Source organism: Cherax quadricarinatus, chromosome 19 (assembly GCF_038502225.1).
Source record: "Cherax quadricarinatus isolate ZL_2023a chromosome 19, ASM3850222v1, whole genome shotgun sequence".
NCBI lineage: Eukaryota > Metazoa > Arthropoda > Malacostraca > Decapoda > Parastacidae > Cherax > Cherax quadricarinatus.
The window spans coordinates 47,176,196-47,194,897 of record NC_091310.1 but is presented as its reverse complement, the minus strand read 5'-3'; the positions used below and the strand labels follow the sequence as shown (position 1 = coordinate 47,194,897).

Here is an 18,702-nt window from a genome sequence, read left to right as displayed (position 1 = left end):
GGGGTCGTTATCGAAAGGGTTGGAGAGAGGGGGTAAAGGAGGTTTTGTGGGCAAGGGGCTTGGACTTCCAGGAAGCGTGCGTGAGCGTGTTAGATAGGAGTGAATGGAGACGAATGGTACTTGGGACCTGACGATCTGTTGGAGTGTGAGCAGGGTAATATTTAGTGAAGGGATTCAGGGAAACCGGTTATTTTCATATAGTCGGACTTGAGTCCTGGAAATGGGAAGTACAATGCCTGCACTTTAAAGGAGGGGTTTGGGATATTGGCAGTTTGGAGGGATATGTTGTGTATCTTTATATGTATATGCTTCTAAACTGTTGTATTCTGAGCACCTCTGCAAAAACAGTGATAATGTGTGAGTGTGGTGAAAGTGTTGAATGATGATGAAAGTATTTTCTTTTTGGGGATTTTCTTTCTTTTTTGGGTCACCCTGCCTCGGTGGGAGACGACCGACTTGTTGAAAAAAAAAAAACTTTACTCCTTTATTGTTGTTCACTTATTGGCATATTTACAATAAATGCTAAACCCACGTGGACTGTTTAGTGGAAGGAAATGTGGAGGTTATATCCTCTGTCTGATATCAAGTGTAGAGAAGTCACTGATAATCTGGCTGGCTTCCTAAGACTGTTTTCTTCAGTCTACTCAAGTCTAATTCCCTCTTCTCTGGGATATAATTGTTTTTTTGCTCATTCTGCTTCAACACATTGATCAAATGTAATTATTAAAGTATAACGTGTTTTATCCACTTCAACAGTCAGTTATAACGTGTTTTATCCACTTCAACAGTCAGTTATAACGTGTTTTATCCACTTCAACAGTCAATTATAACGTGTTTTATCCACTTCAACAGTCAGTTATAACGTGTTTTATCCACTTCAACAGTCAATTACAACATGTTTTATCCACTTCAACAGTCAGTTATAACGTGTTTTATCCACTTCAACAGTCAGTTATAACGTGTTTTATCCACTTCAACAGTCAGTTATAACGTGTTTTATCCACTTCAACAGTCAGTTATAACGTGTTTTATCCACTTCAACAGTCAATTATAACGTGTTTTATCCACTTCAACAGTCAGTTATAACGTGTTTTATCCACTTCAACAGTCAATTACAACATGTTTTATCCACTTCAACAGTCAGTTATAACGTGTTTTATCCACTTCAACAGTCAATTACAACATGTTTTATCCACTTCAACAGTCAGTTATAACGTGTTTTATCCACTTCAACAGTCAGTTATAACATGTTTTATCCACTTCAACAGTCAGTTATAACATGTTTTATCCACTTCAACAGTCAGTTATAACGTGTTTTATCCACTTCAACAGTCAGTTATAACGTGTTTTATCCACTTCAACAGTCAATTACAACATGTTTTATCCACTTCAACAGTCAGTTATAACGTGTTTTATCCACTTCAACAGTCAATTACAACATGTTTAATCCACTTCAACAGTCAGTTATAACGTGTTTTATCCACTTCAACAGTCAGTTATAACATGTTTTATCCACTTCAACAGTCAGTTATAACATGTTTTATCCACTTCAACAGTCAGTTATAACGTGTTTTATCCACTTCAACAGTCAGTTATAACGTGTTTTATCCACTTCAACAGTCAGTTATAACGTGTTTTATCCACTTCAACAGTCAGTTATAACGTGTTTTATCCACTTCAACAGTCAGTTATAACGTGTTTTATCCACTTCAACAGTCAGTTATAACGTGTTTTATCCACTTCAACAGTCAGTTATAACGTGTTTTATCCACTTCAACAGTCAGTTATAACGTGTTTTATCCACTTCAACAGTCAGTTATAACATGTTTTATCCACTTCAACAGTCAGTTATAACGTGTTTTATCCACTTCAACAGTCAGTTATAACGTGTTTTATCCACTTCAACAGTTAGTTATAACGTGTTTTATCCACTTCAACAGTCAGTTATAACGTGTTTTATCCACTTCAACAGTCAATTTATAATCATAATTGTATTTTATTTACTAATTTTCTGTTTAAGACTAAAATATTTTTCTGTATTACTTTGATAATTAAGAAACATGTGCAGCAGTTGGATATCTTTATTGTTGAAACGTTTCGCCCACGCGGTAGGCTTCATCCGTCAAATACAGAGGAAGATGTACTGTAGACAGTAAAAGTAGTGGCGAGGTAAGGATGATATCAGTCCATAAACCGTGTAGATATAGTCTGAGGTGGTCAGTCCCTCCCTACTTTTTAGAGCCACTGCTACTTCTGCTTCCACTTCCACTACCACCCTTACTTCTTTTTCTTCCTCTCTTGGTCCTGTCCATGTCCTCATCGCCTATGTCTTCTGGTTCTCTCACCCTTTTGTGTTAGTGGAAGGCCTCGGTCAGTTGACCAAAAGCTCCAGCTGCGGGTCATCATTAGACTAAGACCCGCGTCAGGGAACACTTGTCCTGTTTCTTGACAAACATTACCAACTATGTTTTGTGTTAGTGTGACTTTGTAAATGGTCCAAGTCGGATCGAAACGTCGTCGTAAGCTCCTTTCTCCTATGTGTGGGTTATTTGTGTTTTGTTCCAATTATGGTATTATGCCTTTTTATTCTTTACTTCAGCTCCATGTCTTTAGCTCAGCTCCATGTCTTTGGTTCAGCTCCATGTCTTTAGCTCAGCTCCATGTCTTTAGCTCAGCTCCATGTCTTTAGCTCAGCTCCATGTCTTTAGCTCAGCTCCATGTCTTTAGCTCAGCTCCATGTCTTTAGCTCAGCTCCATGTCTTCAATTCAGCTCCATGATCTGGAACGATATCTGTTTGACTGACGAAGACTACCGTCTAGGCAACACGTTGCAACAATAAAGATCCTCAACTGTTGCACATGCGTCTTGCTCATCAACTCGTTGGTATTTTATACCATTTTCAACATCCATATGTTACTTTATTAGTGATTAAAACGAAGATTAAGTTTAATGTTAATGTAAGTTTTGTGTTGCCAAGTAGCGGCTGGTCACTGTTGTGGTAGTTGACAGCAGCTGATGCAGCGCTATCTAATAATACCTATATTATGTGACGGCGTGTGTTGTGGTGCGGCAGTTGAGGGGGACACTATATACTTGTACCTGAAGACCAAGCTGAAGGTAGGTACTGGTACCTACATCGCCTACTACATGTTCCACGGCAGCATGATGAGTGTGTCACTGTTGCTGCTGTTGCCACTGCTGCGTCGCTTCCCTGGTCTTCACGACACATCGCTGGGCGTTGTAGGCGGCGTCAGCCGCTGCGTCTCCTTACTCATCCTGGGCTCCTTCTCCACCCCCAGCCTTGTCTACCTCGGTTAGTTGTTAATACATTCACCGGTGTGTGTGTGTGTGTGTGTGTGGTAGAGCTCTTGGCTCTCTCTACACCGATCTTGCTTCTTACCTCTTCCACCGTCAGCTACATTATAATAAGTACACTGCGGCACTGTCTGCTACAGTATGTTTTAATACACTAACAACTCTTTCATTACAGTTAATTAGGGTTCTAAAAACTCCTGATGATAATTGCCTTTAAATATTTAACACCGACCACCAACCTTTCACAGTAGTGTAATTTTTATCTCATGGTTTACTACTACCACTACTGTTGTCGCACTTTTCTGGCTCTTGTGCCACTGAAACTACTCCCCCTACTTTCTACTACCACTACTACTTCTTCCACTACCAGCATTACCTCTTCCATTACTTCTCTACTTCCTTCTTTCTTCCTCTCTTTGTCCTGTCCCTAACCCCCCCCCCCTCGCCTAGATATACTGACTCATTCACCTTCTTGTGTTAGTGTGACGTATAAATGGTCTGTCAGACCGAAACGTCGTTATAAACTTCTCTCTCCTATGTGCGGGTTATTTGTGTATTATACATTACTAGTGTATTTCTTTCAGTTATGTTTGTTAGTTTTAAAGTATATGGAATATACATGGGTTATTGAGGCTGCATTTTATCTCTGTACCAACATTAAGAATACGTACATGCACCTAGGATGCAATTATTGCAGTCCGTTCAGTTCATAAGAGAGAGATAGATAGATAGATAGATAGATAGATAGAGAGAGAGAGAGAGAGAGAGAGAGAGAGAGAGAGAGAGAGAGAGAGAGAGAGAGAGAGAGAGAGAGAGAGAGAGAGAGAGAGAGAGAGAGAGAGAGAGAGAGAGAGAGAGAGAGAGAGAGAGAGAGAGAGAGAGAGAGAGAAGAGGTGTTACTACGTAACATTAATACTTGACAAACACACCATCCACACTGTAGGAGGAAATAATGATGAGATTAGTGGCACATCTGGAGAATATGAACTTCATGAGAGATCATCAACACAGCATCTGGATAGTATGAGGTTCCTGAGAGATCAGCACAGCATCTGAAGAATATAAGGTTCATGAAAGATCATCAACACAGCATCTGGAGAATATGAGGTTCATGAGAGATCATCAACACAGCATCTAGAGAGTATGAGGTTCATGAGAGATCATCAACACAGCAACACTAACACAACATCCTGCGTCACAAACACACCGGCAACTTACGGCGTTGTGTAGATCAGGCGAGAGACAGACTAGAGTAATGGTCGGATAATTTAATGCACCGAGACAAGATCAATGATGCAGTTTAGTAGCCCAAACACCTGGGTTTGAAGTTTGTGATCAGTACACTTTGGGGTGTGTGTGTACTCACCTAATTATGGTTGCAGGGGTCGACTCAGCTCCTTGCCCCGCCTCTTCACTGTATATGTGTGTGTGTCACCAGAAGACTTAAGTATTTTATTGACTGCTAATTGTAGCTAGACAAATAGCTACCTGTCACTGTAGTATTACATGTGTTTGCCCACAGTGGCGGTGTTGGGAGGCTTCGCTAAGTACCTGGTGGTAGCTGAGAGAAGTATCATGTCCAGTCTCCTGAAGCGTGACGAGCAAGGTGAGTGCGACAGTGAGTGCGTGAGTAAGTGATTGAGTGCTTGTGTGAGTGAGTACTTCCTAACATCACAGCGACAGTCATACTGTATTTGTCTGTTACTAATCTGAGTATCCAGGAAGTCGCAATAAAAACCAGTTATACTCGTGGTATACTGTCTTCACCAGTTATACTCGTGGTATACTATCTTCACTAGTTATACTCGTGGTATACTGTCTTCACCAGTTATACTCGTGGTATACTATCTTCACCAGTTATACTCGTGGTATACTGTCTTCACCAGTTATACTCGTGGTATACTGTCTTCACCAGTTATACTCGTCGTATACTGTCTTCACCAGTTATACTCGTGGTATACTGTCTTCACCAGTTATACTCGTGGTATACTGTCTTCACCAGTTATACTCGTGGTATACTATCTTCACCAGTTATACTCGTGGTATACTGTCTTCACCAGTTATACTCGTGGTATACTGTCTTCACCAGTTATACTCGTCGTATACTGTCTTCACCAGTTATACTCGTGGTATACTGTCTTCACCAGTTATACTCGTGGTATACTGTCTTCACCAGTTATACTCGTGGTATACTGTCTTCACCAGTTATACTCGTGATATACTGTCTTCACCAGTTATACTCGTGGTATACTGTCTTCACCAGTTATACTCGTGGTATACTGTCTTCACCAGTTATACTCGTGATATACTGTCTTCACCAGTTATACTCGTGGTATACTGTCTTCACCAGTTATACTCGTGGTATACTGTCTTCACCAGTTATACTCGTGGTATACTGTCTTCACCAGTTATACTCGTGATATACTGTCTTCACCAGTTATACTCGTGGTATACTGTCTTCACCAGTTATACTCGTGGTATACTGTCTTCACCAGTTATACTCGTGGTATACTGTCTTCACCAGTTATACTCGTGGTATACTGTCTTCACCAGTTATACTCGTGGTATACTGTCTTCACCAGTTATACTCGTGGTATACTGTCTTCACCAGTTATACTCGTGGTATACTGTCTTCACCAGTTATACTCGTGGTATACTGTCTTCACCAGTTATACTCGTGGTATACTGTCTTCACAAGTTATACTCGTGGTATACTGTCTTCACCAGTTATACTCGTGGTATACTGTCTTCACCAGTTATACTCGTGGTATACTGTCTTCACCAGTTATACTCGTGGTATACTGTCTTCGCCAGTTATACTCGTGGTATACTGTCTTCACCAGTTATACTCGTGGTATACTGTCTTCACCAGTTATACTCGTGGTATACTGTCTTCAAAAGTTATACTCGTGGTATACTATCTTCACCAGTTATGCTCGTGGTATTGTCTTCACCAGTTATACTCGTGGTATTGTCTTCACCAGTTATACTCGTGGTATACTGTCTTCACCAGTTATACTCGTGGTATTGTCTTCACCAGTTATACTCGTGGTATACTGTCTTCACCAGTTATACTCGTGGTTTTGTCTTCACCAGTTATACTCGTGGTATACTGTCTTCACCAGTTATACTCGTGGTATACTGTCTTCACCATTTATACTCGTGGTATAATGTCTTCACCAGTTATACTCGTGGTATACTGTCTTCACCATTTATACTCGTGGTATACTGTCTTCACCAGTTATACTCGTGGTATACTGTCTTCACCATTTATACTCGTGGTATACTGTCTTCACCAGTTATACTTGTGGTATAATGTCTTCACCAGTTATACTCGTGGTATACTGTCTTCACCATTTATACTCGTGGTATACTGTCTTCACCATTTATACTCGTGGTATACTATCTTCACCAGTTATACTCGTGGTATAATGTCTTCACCAGTTATACTCGTGGTATAATGTCTTCACCAGTTATACTCGTGGTATAATGTCTTCACCAGTTATACTCGTGGTATAATGTCTTCACCAGTTATACTCGTGGTATACTGTCTTCACCAGTTATACTCGTGGTATACTGTCTTCATTACAACACATCGACTCCAGGCTGAGGGACTGATTACCTCAAACTCCTCCTCTCCTTGCCCATTTCTACTTTGTATTGGACTGATGAAGCCACTGTGTGGTGAACCGTTTCCTTAATAAAGATTCCCATATGTTGCATAAGTGTGCCAATCTTGAAGGTGGAGAGACTATGGAGAAAAGGTCTTCTCCATAGTCTGAAACAATGTGAAGGTGAAGCAACAGACTATGGAGCAGAACTCTTCTCCAGGCTGAGGGGACTGACCACCTCAGAACTACGTCTTCGTGGCTGATGGACAGATTACATCGCCTTTACATCTCTACAGTTTCTGCTCCCTCTTCTGTACTCGACTGAAGAAGTCTACTGTGTAGATAAAACACTTCGGTATAAAGATACTTAACTGCTGCACATGTGTCTTATCAACTTGTCCGTATTATATACCAGTGGAAATAAATGGTATAAAATACCGACACAATGGAAATATAAACACATATGCAGTATAATGTGATCCTTTATTGACTACGTTTCGCCCACACAGTGGACTTTTTCAAGTCACAAACAGAACTCTGCATATGTGTTTATATTTCCATTATATACCAGTATTATATTCATGCTGTAATATTATTACCTTCTCGCGGTTTGAGTCTACCTTCCCCAGCTCCCTCATGTATATATATACCGGCTCCTCTCCCTTCCCCAGCTCCCTCATGTATATATATACCGGCTCCCCTTCCTTCCCCCGCCCCCTCTTATATATATATACCGGCTCCTCTCCCTTCCCCCACCCCCTCTTGTATACAAACCGGCTCCCCTTCCTCCCCCCTTCCCCTCTGGTATACCAGTATTATATTCATGCTGTAATATTATTACTTTCTCGCGGTTTGAGTCTACCTTCCCCAGCTCCCTCATGTATATATATACCGGCTCCTCTCCCTTCCCCAGCTCCCTCATGTATATATATACCGGCTCCCCTGCCTTCCCCCGCCCCCTCTTGTATACATACCTGCTCCCCTCCCTTCCCCCGTCACCTCTTAAGAACATAAGAACATAAGAAAGGAGGAACACTGCAGCAGGCCTGTTGACCCATACCCAAAGTCCTAACCTCAATAACCCAACTAGGTAGACTGTTCCACTCATCAACTACCCTATTTCCAAACCAATACTTTCCTATGTTGGAGAGATATCCTCAAGACCTTATTAATATCCCCTTTATTAATACCTATCTTCCACTGATACACGTCTATCAGGTCTCCCCTCATTTTTCGTCTAACAAGTGAATGTAACTTAAGTCTTCAATCTTTCTTCATAAGGAAGATTTTTAATGCTATGTATTAATTTAGTCATCATACACTGAATGTTTTCTCTTGTATACATACCTGCTCCCCTCCCTTCCCCGTCCCATCTTGTATACATACCTGCTCCCCTCCCTTGCCCCGTCCCCTCTTGTATACATACCTGTTGATAAATTAGACACATGTGCAACTCTTGGGTATCTTTATTGAGGAAACGTTTCGCCACACAGTGGCTTCATCAGTCCATACGTAGGAGAAACTTGAAGAACAGGAGGAGAATGAGGTAATCAGTCCCTCAACCTTGAGTCGATGTGTTCAGTCCATCAATCTTGAATAGAATACCTCATTCTCCTCCTGTTCTTCAAGTTTCTCCTACGTATGGACTGATGAAGCCACTGTGTGGCGAAACGTTTCCTCAATAAAGATACCCAAGAGTTGCTCATGTGTCTAATTTATCAACATGTCGGTTCTCTGAACCATTCATCTGTATACATACCTGCTCCCCTCCCTTCCCCCGTCCCCTCTTGTATACATACCTGCTCCCCTCCCTTCCCCCGCCCCCTATTGTATACATACCTGCTCCCCTACCTTCCCCCGCCCACTCTTGTATACATACCTGCTCCCCTCCCTTCGCGCCTGTGTCTGATTACTTCATGGTCCAGGTCGGACCCAAACGTCGTTATAAGTTGCAGTTTTCTATGTGCGGGTTGTGTGCAGAGGAATTTAGTTGTGTAGCTGACTATGTCTACATGATCAGTAGTGTGGTCTACCTGGGCACGAAGTGAGTCTTTCTTATCATTTGGTGTGTGTGTACTCACCTAGTTGTACTCACCTAGTTGAGGTTGCAGGGGTCGAGTCCTAGCTCCTGGCCCCGCCTCTTCACTGGTCGCTACTGTGTGTGTGTGTGTGTGTGTGTGTGTGTGTGTGTGTGTGTGTGTGTGTGTGTGTGTGTGTGTGTGTGTGTGTGTGTATGAGTGTATGTGTGTGTAGGTGACTGTCTACACCAGCAGTAGTGTGGTCTATCTGGGCACGAAATACTCACCTAGTTGTACTCACCTAAAAAAAGTCATAGCTCCTGGTCCCGCCTCTTCACTGGCCGCTACTGGATCACTCTCCCTGCACCATGAGCTTTATCATACCTCTGCTTAAAGCTATGAATGGATCCTGCCTCCACTACATCGCTTCCCAAACTATTCCACTTCCTGACAACTCTGTGACTGAAGAAATACTTCCTAACATCTCTGTGATTCATCTGTGTCTTCAACTTCCAACTGTGTCCCCTTGTTGCTGTGTCCCATCTCTGAAACATTCTGTCTCTGTCCACCTTGTCAATTCCACTCAGTATTTTATATGTCGTTATCATGTCCCCCCTCCCCTATCTCTCCTGTCCTCCAGTGTCGTCAGGTCGATTTCCTTTAACCTCTCCTTGTAGGACATACCCCTTAGCTCTGGGACTAGTTTTGTTGCAAACCCTTGCAATTTCTCTAGTTTCTTTACGTGCTTGGCTAGATGTGGGTTCCAAACAGGTGCCGCGCACTCCAATATGGGCCTAACGTACACGGTGTACAAGGTCTTGAACGATTCCTTATTAAGATGGCGGAATGCTGTTCTTAGGTTTGCTAGGCGTCCGTATGCTGCAGCAGTTATTGGTTGATGTGCGCCTCAGATGTGCCTGGTGTTATACTCACCCCAAGATCTTTTTCCTTGAGTGAGGTTTGTATTCTCTGGCCCCCTAGACTGTACATGAGCATGAGCAGCAGTGTGGTGTACGAGGCCACGCAGTATGTCTAGTGTTGGTAATAACACAGTGTGTTTCCTGGCAGGTCGGGTGTTCACAGTGGTGAGTAGCATAGAGCAGGTGGCACTACTGGCGGGCAGTGCCACCTTCCACACACTCTTCCCTCAGATGCTGGCTCTTAACATGCCCGGTGTCACCCTCCTCCTGGCTGCCCTCATCGTTCTCATACCCACTGTCATATTTGGGTAAGTTGTACTCTCCGTGATCTCTGGTGTGTCTGTGTAAGATCTGCTTTCAAGGAGCTGCCTTGACGCTGCCCAGGGGCTCTTGATGCAAGGAACTGTAATAATGTTGGTAGAATTTCCGACAATATGTAAAGTAAAAGGACACAAGTGCAACTAATGTGACATTTTACTGTAGCAACGTTTCGCTCTCCAGGAGCTTTGTCAAGCCGTTAGTTGCACTTGTGTCCTTTTACTTTACATGCAAGGAACTGTAGCACACATCGAACCTGGTTACGTCCCTTTACCCCAGGTGCTGCGTAACTCTTACGGGTTTAATGATTACTCATGATATTGCTACTACTTATACTACTACTGTTACTACTGTTACTACTACTACTACTACTGTTACTCCTACTACTACTACTACTACTGCTACTACTTACACTACTACTACTACTGCTACTACTACCACTACTAATACTACTATTATTACTATTGCTACTATTACTACTACTACCACTATTACTACTACTACTACTACTACTACTACTACTATTACTACTACTATTACTACTATTGCTATTACTACTACTACCACTATTACTACTACTACTACTAACAATAATCATATCCAGGGTATAAATTTCTTCCGTGTTATATGTCAGTTTTAAAGAGGGTGAGGACGCAGGAGTAGCTTCAAACTATTGTTTATTTAGTTTAACGTCAATGGTGAGGATTTTTTCAGCAATATTTGAGTCAGATACATCATTTTAAATGGGTTTAAATATGACGTGCCAAGCATGGATCAGCGGGTCTAGTGTGTTTCTTATGTGATAATGTTGTTGCCTGCAGGGTGTTGTACTAATATTATGTGTTGTTGCCTGCAGGGTGTTGTACTAATATTATGTGTTGTTGCCTGCAGGGTGTTGTATTAATATTAAGTGTTGTTGCCTACAGGGTGTTACACTAATATTGTGTGTTGTTGCCTGCAGGGTGTTGTACTTCGCGCTGAGTCTTCGTCATCCATCACACAACCTGCATCTTCAACCATCACTCACCCTACACTCTCCCTCACCCTCCAGACACTCTCCCTCACCCTCCAGACACTCTCCCTCACCCTCCAGACACTCTCCCTCACCCTCCAGACACTCTCCCTCACCCTCCAGATATTCTCCCTCACCGTCCAGACGCTCTCCCTCACCCTCCAGATACTCTCCCTCACCCTTCAGACACTCTCCGTCACCGGCCAGATACTCTCCCTCTCCTTCCCTACGTAGACCCATTCCGTCCGTCTCCCCACACAGACTAACTCCCTTTACCTCCCCACATAGACCAGCCCCTTCTACCTCCCCACATAGACCAGCCTCCTCACAAAGACCCACTTCGTCCAACTCGTCACAAATACCCACTTCGTCCACCTCCTCACAAAGACCCACTTCGTCCACCTGCTCACAAAGACCCACTTCATCCACCTCCTCCCAAAGACCCGCTTCATCCACCTCCTCACAAAGACCCACTTCGTCCACCTGCTCACAAAGACCCACTTCGTCCAACTCGTCACAAATACCCACTTCGTCCACCTCCTCACAAAGACCCACTTCGTCCACCTGCTCACAAAGACCCACTTTAACCACCTCCTCCCAAAGACCCGCTTCATCCACCTCCTCACAAAGACCCACTTCGTCCACCTGCTCACAAAGACCCACTTCGTCCAACTCGTCACAAATACCCACTTCGTCCACCTCCTCACAAAGACCCACTTCGTCCACCTGCTCACAAAGACCCACTTCATCCACCTCCTCCCAAAGACCCGCTTCATCCACCTCCTCACAAAGACCCACTTCCTCCACCCTACACTCTCCATAACCCAACACATTGCTTTCTGCACACTGCCTCACCCTTGTTCATTCTGAGTCACCTGTAGCTCAGTGGTCAGAGCATACTCATCACAGCCCCAATGTCCCTCATTCATCACCCAGCAACGAGACACATGAGCAGGCCTGCTAACCCACCTAGCAGGCTTACTCACCCACCTAACTTGCCTTCTACCTAGCTAGCAGACCTGCTAACCCACCTAGAAGGTCTGCTCACCCACCTAGCAGGCCTGCTCACCCACCTAGCAGGCCTGCTCACCCACCTAGCAGGCCTGCTCACCCACCTAGCAGGAAAAATCGATACCTGTGTTGAATGTTGTGGGTCGTATCGTGAGGCAGAAAATGCAGCTCAGTTTTATAGGAAACTTCTGACCTGTTGGAAGTGACATCCAGGACCTGATGACCTTCTGGAAGTGACATTCAGGACCTGAAGACGTGTTGGAAGTGGCATCCATGACCTGGAGACGTGTTGGAAGTGATATCCAGGACCTGAAGAGGAGTTGGAAGTGGCATCCAGGACCTGGAGACGTGTTGGAAGTAACATCCAAGACCTGATGGCGTGTTAGAAGTGACATCCAGGACCTGATGGCCTGTTGAAAGTGACGTCCAGGACATGATGGCCTGTTGGAAGTGGCATCCAGAACCTGATGACCTGTTGGAAGTGACATCCAGGACCTGAAGACGTGTTGGAAGTGGCATCCGGGACCTGGAGACGTGTTGGAAGTACCATCCAAGACCTGATGGCGTGTTGGAAGTGACATCCAGGACCTGATGGCCTGTTGGAAGTGACATCCAAGACCTGATAGCCTGTTGGAAGTGGCATCCAGGACCAGGAGACGTGTTGGAAGTGACATCCAGGACCTGAAGGCGTGTTGGAAGTGACATCCAGGACCTGAAGACGTGTTAGAAGTGGCATCCAGGACCAGGAGACGTGTTGGAAGTGACATCCAGGACCTGAAGGCGTGTTGGAAGTGACATCCAGGACCTGAAGACGTGTTAGAAGTGGCATCCAGGACCTGGAGACGTGTTGGAAGTGACATCCAAGACCTGATAGCCTGTTGGAAGAGGCATCCAGGACCAGGAGACGTGTTGGAAGTGACATCCAGGACCTGAAGGCGTGTTGGAAGTGACATCCAGGACCTGAAGACGTGTTAGACGTGGCATCCAGGACCAGGAGACGTGTTGGAAGTGACATCCAGGACCTGAAGGCGTGTTGGAAGTGACATCCAGGACCTGAAGACGTGTTAGAAGTGGCATCCAGGACCTGGAGACGTGTTGGAAGTGACATCCAAGACTTGAAACTGACCACTTGGTAATTTTCTTCCACTGAGAACTTACTAGTGGTCACAGTTCATGATGGTCGTTGTAGATGTAATGTAGTGAAAGTGAGGCTAACATGGCGGGTGACTATTGGATGTAGTGACTACCCTGTCCATTCTAATGGTGGGGGAAAGGGTGAAGGGTGACACTTTCAATACGCCTTCAATTAAGATCACTACTAAGTGGTCAATGTAAGATAGTAATCTTACATCGACTACTTAATGGACGGTGTAAAATTACTATCTAAGTGAACAATGTAACAATAATATCTAACTGGTCATTGTTAGGTTAATATGTAAGTGGTCACTGTTAGATTAGTATCTAAGTGGTTAATGTAAGGTAATATCTAAGTGGTCAATGTAATATAATATTTAAGTGGTCATGAATTATTAATATCTAAGTGGATAGTGTTAGATTGTAATATAAATGGTCAATTTAGAATTAATATGTAAGTGGTCACTGTAAGATTAATATCTAAGTGGTCGATATAACATTAATATCTAAGTGATCAATGTAAAATTAACATCTAAGTGGTCAGTGTAATATTAACATCTAAGTGGTCAGTATAGGATTAACACATAGTAAATACTAGAGTACTTAGTTGTGTTTCCTTACCACTTTGTGTCGCACTTGACACACCACTTGTTGTGGAGCAACTTAATAAGTGGTGTGACACACTACGTTAACACATTTAACACTGTTGTGTACTAGAAGACACACGCCCTTCCAGGGTTGGTGTCCTGATGCTGGAGGAGGGTTCCTGATCCAAGGAACTGCAGCTATCACCCCCTTCCTCGGATCAGACGTGACTACCTTCTATTCTCAAAGCGCTGTACGACCCCTTCGGGTTTAGCGATTCCCAGGTGATTAATGGAAAAATGGACACCAGGACATCCTGGTTCGGGTCTTGGTGACCAGGTCACATGAGCAGACAGGTACAGGAAGGTCCACCATGACATCCTGGCCCGGGTCTTGGTGACCAGGTCACCTGATCAGAGTACATAAGAATATATGTAGCTTAGGTTGGGGAATCGGGGTAAATGTTCCCAAATGGGGTAAAAATTAAATTTTCGGGGATTATGAACGCTCAGTAAACATATAAATAAAACTGCACAAAAATTTATTTATTTTTCATTTTATTATTTTGTTAATTTTGTTTTATTTTTAAAGTTGATTTATCTCGTATAATACATACTCTTCAGCTTGTATGACTGTATTCTCCATACAAATGGATTCAATAAACTATTTTGAATTTGAACGCTCCTTGTGTTTTCTGGAATCTGTGGACTTTCAAGTCTAGTGGGGAATTTCCCTCTACACAAGTTTATTTTGGGGTAATACCCAAAAAAGTTGGCGGACCTGTGATATGTAGGAAACATAGTGACGTAGAGAGTCAGGTGCAGAGTATCAAGTATGTTTACTTAGGTGCAGGCAAACATAAATACAGTTCCACAAATTATCATACATAGGATAGACAAAGTGACTTATTTTTATTGGGGTCCCTGGTATTCCCAATGGTGTCTCCGAGACTGTTGGATTTGAGACGGACGCACAGGATGGGCAAGTAGGCTGGTAAGTAAGTCAGTAAGTAAGTTTATTCAGGTATACACAAATACAGTTACATAGAATTATCATACATAGCAGCATATGTGTAGAGAACCTGGGATAACCCCAAAGAGTCAGAAAGAGTGACTTATTTCCATTGGGTTGGTTGTTATGTAGGATAACGATGGAGAAGCGTCCTGGCCAGGGGTTCAGCTATGTTGTAAAAGCCGTTGTTCTGATGAACATAATTTTAAATTAAAAGTCAAATCTTACTCCAAATTAATAATATTCATTTTTTCTTACCTGTCCATTTAATTTTGTTTATCACTACTTGTTTTTTTAGTCACTTTACATTGTGTATGCAATTAGTGTATATTCCAATTACTTTTTTGCAAGTACCAAAACTATCTTTTGCTAGCTAGTACCAACTACCTCATTTTTTTTACTTTTATTGTGCAATAAACTGCTCAATTTATCTAATATTACAAATCAGATCTTACTCCTAAACCAATATTATTTCATAGTGACCATCTGTCCATTTAACTTTGTTTACCATTACTTAATTTTAGTCCCTTATATATTTTCTCCTTTATTTTAGCTTTATATAACTACCCTAGCTTATACATTCACAATTGTTAAAATAATCAAGGTGCTATTCTCAGGTGCTAAAGTAGAACAAGTTCACAATTTTGCCATTATATTCCAAAGCTCATTTATTTTATAGTACTACCTACTATCATATTCCCAAGCTCCATTATTTGATCATCACTTTATTTGTACTAGTCCCTTTTATATTGTCTCCTTTATTTTAGCTTAAAAAAAAAAAAAAAAAAAAAAAAACTACCTTAGCTCATTATTTTACATTTGTTAAATAATTCAGGTGCTACTTTTTAGCTTAAGACTATTTACTTTGTTTTATACTTAATTCTAACTATAGATTCACTACAAATCTTATGATTACAAGCATTGATCCAGATACCAACCTCTTATTTAATGACTTAAATGAATCAAACAGTTACTGTAATTACTACACTGCAGAACAATCAAAGGCACTTCTCAGTGCCAACAACAACATAACTATCTTTAACTACAATATCAGATCTTTAAGCAAGCATTACGATGACCTCATAGCATTACTAAATTCCTTACATGCCAATATGTCCATCATTACACTAACTGAAACCTGGCTAAAGCCTGATAGTACAGATGTCTATGCCATTCCTGGTTACACAGCCATACACAACTGTAGGCCAGACCAACAAGGGGGTGGCACAGCCATATACTACTCAGACCAACTAGAATGTATCACTAATACTTGCACAAGAGATGAACATGGGGAATATATAATAGCCAAATTCAAATCCAAATACCTACAAAAACCTCTCACATTGATAAACATCTACAGAGTTCCACAGTCAAACATTAGCCAATTTAGTCAAAACCTAGGAAGTATGATAACTGATGCACGCATGAACAAAGATCACTTACTACTCTCAGGTGACTTCAATATAAATCTCCTGCAAGACCAGGACCCACACGTTACTGAATTCACAAACACAATGAGTAACTGTATGTTGCTACCAACAGTAACAAAACCTACAAGAGTTACAGAGACTAGTGTTTCCCTACTTGACCACATCTGGACCAACACCATATCCCCTTTAAAATCAGGCATAATTACAGATAATACCACAGACCACTACCCTACTTTCCTCATAACAACTCTTGGTAAATTACCCCAAGACACTACTAAAGTCACCTTCAGACTTCACAATGAGGCAGCCATTAATAACTTCACAACAGCAGTAGCAAACATTGACTGGCACACTGAGCTAGAAATCAATACAGATATTGACGAATGTATTAATAATTTTCTAAAAAAGACTCAATACCTCTATAACAAGCACTGCCCTAAAAAAACTAAGCAGATGACAGCTAAGAGACTGAACAGTCCCTGGCTAACACCCAGCATTCTCAAATCCATAAATACAAAACACCGATATGAAAAACAGTACAGAATGGGTCACATAACCAGAGACCAAACAAAACGTTACTCGTCAATCCTAACCAGCCTGATAAGAAGGGCAAAAAAATTGTATTATGAGAACAGATTATCCAACTTACGAGGTGATATAAAAAAGACCTGGAAAACCCTATCAGAAATTCTGGGAACAAAAAAGATATCACGAAATAGCGAAATAAAATTAGCAAAATCAGATGAACCCCAACTCCCACCAACAGAAACAGCAAACAGACTCAATGATTTCTTCTCCACTATAGGACAAAACCTTGCCAATAAAATCCCAAGCTCAGATACCCCACCAAATGACTACCTCACCGGCAACTACCCGAACACACTGTTCCTAGCTCCGACTAACCCATACGAAGTCTCCCTTATTATCAACGCACTAAAAAACAAGGCAGGAGATTTAAATACCTTACCACCCTTTATATACAAAAAAGTGTCACAAGTGCTATCACCAATCATTGCAACACTCTTTAACAAATCCATTGAATCCTCCACCTTCCCTACAGTACTCAAAATAGCAAGGGTCACCCCGATCCACAAAGGAGGAGACCAAACAGAGTTGAATAACTATAGGCCAATATCCAACTTACACCCTCTCTCAAAAATCTTCGAAAAATGAATTCATAAACGAATCTACTCCTACCTTATCTCCCAAAACATACTCAACCCCTGCCAATTTGGATTCAGGCCTAATAAAAATACTAATGATGCTATTATACACATGCTAGAACATATATACACTGCAATAGAGAAAAAAGAAGTCCCACTGGGGATCTTCATTGACTTACGTAAAGCTTTTGATACAGTTGACCATGACTTGCTCCACGTAAAATTGTCACACTATGGTATAAGAGGGCACTCCCTCAACTACCTCAAGTCATACCTCAGCAACAGAAGCCAATATGTGTACGCAAATGGGGCAAACTCTTCTGCACAACCAATTACAGTTGGTGTCCCACAGGGAAGTGTCCTTGGCCCTCTTCTCTTTCTCCTATACATAAATGACCTACCAAATGCTTCTCAATTACTCAAACCCACACTATTTGCTGATGACACAACATACGTCTTCTCCCACCCGAGCCCAGTCACGCTAGCCAATACTGTAAATACCGAATTACAGAAAATATCTACCTGGATGAGTACTAACAAACTTACACTAAACATTGACAAAACCTACTTCATTCAGTTTGGTAACAGAGCTACAGATGTCCCTCTTAACATAATGATAAACGGATCACCTATCACAAAGCTAACAGAGGGAAAATTCTTAGGAATCCACCTTGATAATAGACTCAAATTTTATACACATATACAACAAATTTCTAAGAAAATTTCCAAGACTGTAGGCATACTATCGAAGATACGGTACTATGCTCCACAGTCAGCCCTCCTGGCCCTATATCACTCTCTTATTTACCCCTATCTCACCTATGGAATTTGTGCATGGGGCTCAACAACAAGTAACCATCTCAGACCACTAATTACCCAACAAAAGGCTGCAGTTAGAATGATAACAAATTCTCACTACAGGCAGCACACTCCACCAATATTCAATACACTCAACCTACTCACCATACAAAACATCCATACTTATTACTGCACCTATTACATACATAGAACACTCAACTCTGATATTAACCCTCCCCTCAAACATCTCCTTGCCAACCTCAACAGAACACATGACCATAACACAAGGCACAGATCACTCTTTGATATTCCTCGTGTCCATCTCACGCTATGCAAAAACTCAATGCACATAAAAGGCCCTAAAATCTGGAATTC

The 18,702-nt window shown here is 42.0% G+C and overlaps 1 protein-coding gene across 1 annotated transcript in view; it reads left to right on the top strand.

The window, feature by feature from the left end:
* LOC128688407 (mucin-4-like) overlaps positions 1-13,946 on the top strand; it is a 35,479-nt gene extending 21,533 nt beyond the window's left edge. The window contains exons 6-9 of the mRNA XM_053776267.2: positions 3,075-3,314; positions 4,839-4,922; positions 10,014-10,173; positions 11,145-13,946. Of these exons, the coding sequence (XP_053632242.2) occupies positions 3,075-3,314; positions 4,839-4,922; positions 10,014-10,173; positions 11,145-12,018 (1,358 nt within the window). The 3' untranslated portion in view covers positions 12,019-13,946. The remainder of the gene's footprint in view (positions 1-3,074; positions 3,315-4,838; positions 4,923-10,013; positions 10,174-11,144) is intronic.
* Positions 13,947-18,702: the final 4,756 nt, after the last annotated feature.